At 42.6% G+C, this 5,612-nt stretch overlaps 1 protein-coding gene across 1 annotated transcript; it reads right to left on the minus strand.

The window, feature by feature from the left end:
- Positions 1–427: 427 nt before the first annotated feature.
- On the minus strand, positions 428–2,822 carry LOC306964431 (uncharacterized protein; the record flags this gene model as incomplete). Its single annotated transcript, XM_079558423.1, has 3 exons — positions 428–800; positions 2,021–2,217; positions 2,576–2,822. 3 exons carry the CDS (start codon positions 2,820–2,822, stop codon positions 462–464), a joined length of 783 nt encoding a protein of 260 aa, XP_079414549.1. The 3' UTR covers positions 428–461.
- Between the last annotated feature and the right edge of the window lie 2,790 nt (positions 2,823–5,612).

Raw genomic sequence — 5,612 nt, forward strand, 5'->3', positions numbered from 1 at the left:
AAAAAAATATTTAAAAAATACATATTTGAAAAAAGTCATCGATTGTCTTTTTTCCCCACATGTGTTTTATTGAGCCCTCTTTTATGTTCCAGGTTATGTCTAGGATTTTAAACTGAAAATAAGTGTAACAAACTCCTGTTGTTTTGTTTTCCACCATATACTGCTCTCTTATGCTGGAAATATACTTTTATTTTGTAAGGGCAGCAGAAAGTGTTTTGCTGGACAACAGTGCGGGGAATTGTCACATGTTCCGCAGTGGACTTGAAATGAAATAACAGCTGAGAGATTTTATTCAACTATCTACGACTTTCATGGTTTGATAACTTCAGATAGTGCAGCTTTAATCCAGGCAATATCATTTCTACCCAATGGTCCTCCTTTAGTATATTGTAAAGTCAGACATTGTTTCATTGTTTGTAATAAAAACAGGTATAGGGCCTTTAACAACGGGGACATTATTTTCAGCCAGATTGGTGATTGTCCAGTTCTTCAGTCTGCGCGTGGGTCAGGGAGCTCATGAGGACCGCGCTCTGGACTGGGGTCTTGACCTCATCCTGGTCGAGGAGCAGCTTTCTCTCCAGCTCCTCCCACTGCCTCCAGTCTGCTCCTGTCTGCTCCAGTCGGCTCCGCAGCTGATCTCGAGCGGCACCCCTCATTTGCTGAGACACCGTGAGCTCTGCCTCCTCCAACGCTGCCTCCGGCCAATCACAGGAGGCAGAACTACACCAGCGTCCCCATGGTAACCAGGACAAGATGGCCGCCACGAGGAACACCACGAACACCAACAGGAGACCGATCACCTGAGGGCAGAGAGGAGAGACGCGGTTTTTGTTTGCTGAACACTTGTTGAATTTGGTTTGTGAGTGATTTGTGGTGGTTTGAGAGGCTTCTGGCACCGATTGGCAGCCATGCTTCTGCCAGTCAGCCCCAAAGGCAGCTCAGCATCATCGAGCGTTCAGAATGAATACACAACGGTTCGCTGTAGTGCTCTGAGAAGCTTGTCAAGTGCTAGTTATGCATCTCAAATGAGGAATGGAGAGTTCTTTTTTGCAACTGTCGAACCGCGTATGACATGACGACACCTGGATTTCTGAATTTCCTGTTGTGTTATTGAGGCAATCGGCAAAAGAACTCAGAAACTCCAGAGTTACACTTGGGACCCGGGAGGAGACCGTTCTTTGTGAAAGAGGTTTGAAGCAATGGGGTTATGTGTACGTTTAGGTGTATGTTTCTTCAGTAACATTCTGTCACAATTCCGTACAACTCTCCCACACACTCAGGCACCTTTGATTGACTTTCACTTCTGCTAAACACTAACCACACTTCTGTAGAGGGAAATGCATTTTACAGGAACGCGTGTTGGAAAGGGGATGTCTGGGTAAAGTAAATACAAAAAACACAAGCAAATAAAAAATACAGCAGTTTGATCCTGAGTACTCTGGTCTAGTTCATCTGGAGTTTGTTACATGTTTGATCCCCGCCTAAAACAAGCACATTTTCTCAAGTTTGGCTTTGCCCAAATCTAAAAGCGAGGATGAAAACCCGACAACAAAGTGACAAAAAAGCGACAGTAAATGCATCAAAAAAGCAATGAATAAAGGACAAAAACAAAACAAAGAAAAATACAAAAACGCTTCTAAAATGTGACATAAATGCAGCGACAAGGCCACAAAAAGTCACAATTAGTTTTGGAGGTCTTAGCTTTCAAATGAGGTGTTACACCAGTCCAGAAGCTTTTAGAGTTGGGTAAAGCTGAACTGGAGAAAACAGAGGTTAACCAGAAGGTCTCTCTTTTTGCTCAGACAAGTCTGGTTTAGTTGGTTTATTTGAGCAGTTGTGGAAGCAAGAAAGCTTATATACATTTACCCCATAATCAATAACTTACATTTACATTTGCCAGAGACAGAGCACAATACGTGAGGTCTATGTATTATATAATATTCTATTCTGAGAAGAGAAGCTCTGTTTAACCCTGATAATCCCTGGTCCAGACATGGTTTAGTCCTTGTTCAGTTCTCACCTGGGACTCGTTGCGGAGCTCCTCAGAATTTGGTCTCATCGGATCTGAGTTGTAACGGTCACAGTAGATGTTTCCTCGTCCACAGCAGATGTACCAGTCACCATCCAACAGAACCGACAGTACCCAGAGCAGGCCCACAAACCCGGCCTCCAGAACTCGCTTGATCAGAGCCGGAGCAACCCGAGTCCTGACTGGACCTGTCGCAACACACATTTTTACAAACTATTAATTATAAAAAATGACAATATTTACTTCATTTCCACCACTGATATGGGATTTTTACTTCCTGCAGTATTTTCCTGTATTTGTATTTATTCTTTGGACAGTGATGTATTGTAATTTTACATCTTTATGACTTGCCTATAAGCTCAGAAAAGTTAATTTAGCAAAAATGATGGATAGCGTGAGAGCAGCTCTCACATGTCACATATATAAACTGAATGCAACGAGGCATAGGTTCAATTCCTTGACCAATTAGAGAAAATCTCATCATAAATTGACCTACTTTTATACCATGTTTATTCACATATCAAGCATTTATTACGACAGACTCACCTCCTCCACAGAGATGTTTCAGACCCCGAGCGAAGACCAGGTCCACCCACAGCTGCACCACAAACAGCACCAGACCCGGGACCAGCAGGTAGACAGAGCAGTCCCTCGTCTGGAACCGACAGGAGCAGCGCATGTCTTTGTCCAGACGGACGTGGTAGAAGTACAGAGCGTACAGGGTGAACAAGAGGAACCAACGCCGGAGCCAGCCCTGGACCAGCCAGACCAGAGACCGCCTGAGGGACTCCATCTGGGACACTGAGGGCTACTGGGGTTTGAACTCGAGAGGGTGGCTGAAAATGACTGAAGTCTGAACCGCACATACTGGTGTTTAAAGACTATGTGACAGAAAGAGGGAGGGACTGACAGAAGCCACAGACCACTGACAGTTAAGAAAAGCACTTCCTCCAAATACTCTTCATCCAGAGCATCTATAAAGCAATGCTATAACAAGTAGCCAAAATATTTATTCAAGTAAGAATAGCATTTCTTTGAAGTTATTTTAGTAGAAGTAAGAGAATTTACCCAAATTATAAAACATTATAAAACTATTACTCAAGTAGTCGAGTTGATATGTACAAAGTATTCACCATAAACAAGAAAAATGAGTCAGCGAGGATCACACCTCCACCTTAGCCTATCAATGCAGAGCCACACTTTTGCAGCCAATATGCAGCCTGTATTTAAGCCTCCAGCGTTCATGGCTCGTCAGCTTCCCAGCTGTGCTGCGACCCACCTCCACTCCTTCACCACCTCTTCCATCCACGGGTTCGCTCTGCTACATCCTTCACCGGTCTCCCATATCACCAGTGTCCAGGCTCCGGGGGAAGACATCCCTAACACTAACCTACACATCCATACTCACTTTAATTTATATATCAATGTCTACTGCTGGGGTCTGATCACCAAAAAAGATATTTATTTCAATAAATCTTTCTATTCACTGCTTTTGTCTGTTTTAGTGTATCTAGGTTGAAATAATATGTGCAATACACCCTTCGGATGCGCTGGGACGCATCATCAGTGATGTGTCCCGGGTTCATTAGGTGTTTTCGGTGTTCCCAGCAGCTGTTGTCCACGGATTCCCCTTCTTTATCCAAAGCCATCTTGAAGCTCTTTCTGCTGCTTCTGTTGCAGCTCTGATGCCTTTTTTCTTCAATGGCCCACTCATGCCCAGCCGCGTGTAGGCTCTGTAAAGGGAACGACCAGCAAAGCCCCTGCACCCAACTTCTACAGGCTGGCAGTTTGCCCTCCATCCTCTGGCAATCCTCCACCAGCTCCTGGTATTTGGCAGCTTTCCTCTCAAATGCATGGACATGAAAACAAAATGCAAAGACAATAGTAACAAAGTTTCACACACTTACTACACTTTTGCCACTAAATTATATCAAAGAATTAAAATCTCTGTGTGATAAAAAAAAAAGTAAAGGTGCTTCACAAAACAATACAAGTGTGTGTGCTTGAGTAAATGTAATACTGTGAGCCCGGAAATTATTCACACTCCTTCAGTTTTTGGATGGATAAAATCCTTTTCTTTTTTTCTGATCAATCTACACAAAATATCCCATTATGATAAAGTGAAAGAAATGTCTTAATTTGATTTTTTTCTGTTCCCATCCCAGATCTGTGCCTCAATACAAACCATCTCGGCGGCATACAGACAGGTGTGTGCCTTTCCAAATCAAGTCCAGAAAATGGTATTTACCACCAGCGGACTCCTGTCAAGTTGTAGAAACATCTCAAGGACGATCAGTGGAAACAGGCCGCACCAGAGCTCAGTTTTGAGTGTCATAGTAAAGGGTGTCAACACTCACGTGATATTTCACCTTCCCATTATTGGGTATTGTGTTTATTGATGAGGGAAGGGGGAATATATCTCTTTTAGATAAGGCTGTAACATAGCAGAACATGGAAAAAGTGAAGGGATATGAATAATTTCCGGACGCTCTGTATCCACTACCCTACCCTTCTGAGACCTACCCTCTACCCTCTGGGTAGGTCTCAGAAGGTGCCCTTATTTTCAATATATATTCACATAGACCACTAAACAAACAACAACATCAACAAAGACACGCGCTTACTTTGAGCCACAGTAAAGTGAAGTAACATCATCATCATCAAGTCCCTGCTGACTGACCTATAATGAATGGCAGTTGAATGTCGCTTGATCACATACTTTTGTTGCATGAGCAAGACACTTCGCAGAGCTTTCCCATTCATAAATGTGTGTGAGGGCGACTGATAGTGGTTAGAAGAGCAGTAATTCTACAGTGACACCTGCCTAGTAGTAGTATCTAAAAGTAACTAAAAAAGCAGCAAAGAAGAAAATACAAAAACAAAACACTTTTTTTTTGTGGAAAAAAAGTTTAAAAGGTAGAGGGGAAAAAACAGAGACACAGTGCATTCTGGGTCCTGTAGTTTGTTTGTTTGTTTGTTTTTTATTGTGGAATGGAATATACACTCTGTGCTTTGACAGTGTCTTCATTCATTCAGTTATTCATCCGTTCAGTTTGGACTCCACTCCAATGTCTGCGTCGAAGTTGAAATGAATAGAAACAAAAAGTACAACATGAAAAACACTCACAAGAGATGAGCCTGTTCAAACCGAGACTTAAACCAGGACAAAAAGAGCTCCAAACCAGAACTAAAGGTCAAGAACTGGGCCATGTCTAAACCAGATTCAATAATAGATGTGGTTGACCCCTAAACTGTTCACTTTGGTCAGCTGCAATTTCTATCTCTGACAATAGAAAAGTACTATCAGAACCATCAACTGTAAATTAAGTAAAACAATACTAAAGAGACAGAAAAAGGCCAGAACAGTATATTTTTTCACAGCCAGGAAGTGGAGTCATGAAATACCTACAACGGTATCTAATGCACATGCAACTGTCGACCCACACAAGACCAGGACGAAGCCAGGGATAAACCAAGGTCTAAACCAGGCCTAAGCTGGGACTAAACCGGGTCCAAAGATGAGCCTAAAGTACCCTAGAGTCTTAAGCAGGTCTTGTGTTAAGTCTTTTCTTTCTTTTTTTGG

The sequence above is a fragment of the Gobius niger genome (assembly GCF_951799975.1).
Source record: "Gobius niger genome assembly, chromosome: 6".
Taxonomy (NCBI): Eukaryota; Metazoa; Chordata; class Actinopteri; order Gobiiformes; family Gobiidae; genus Gobius; species Gobius niger.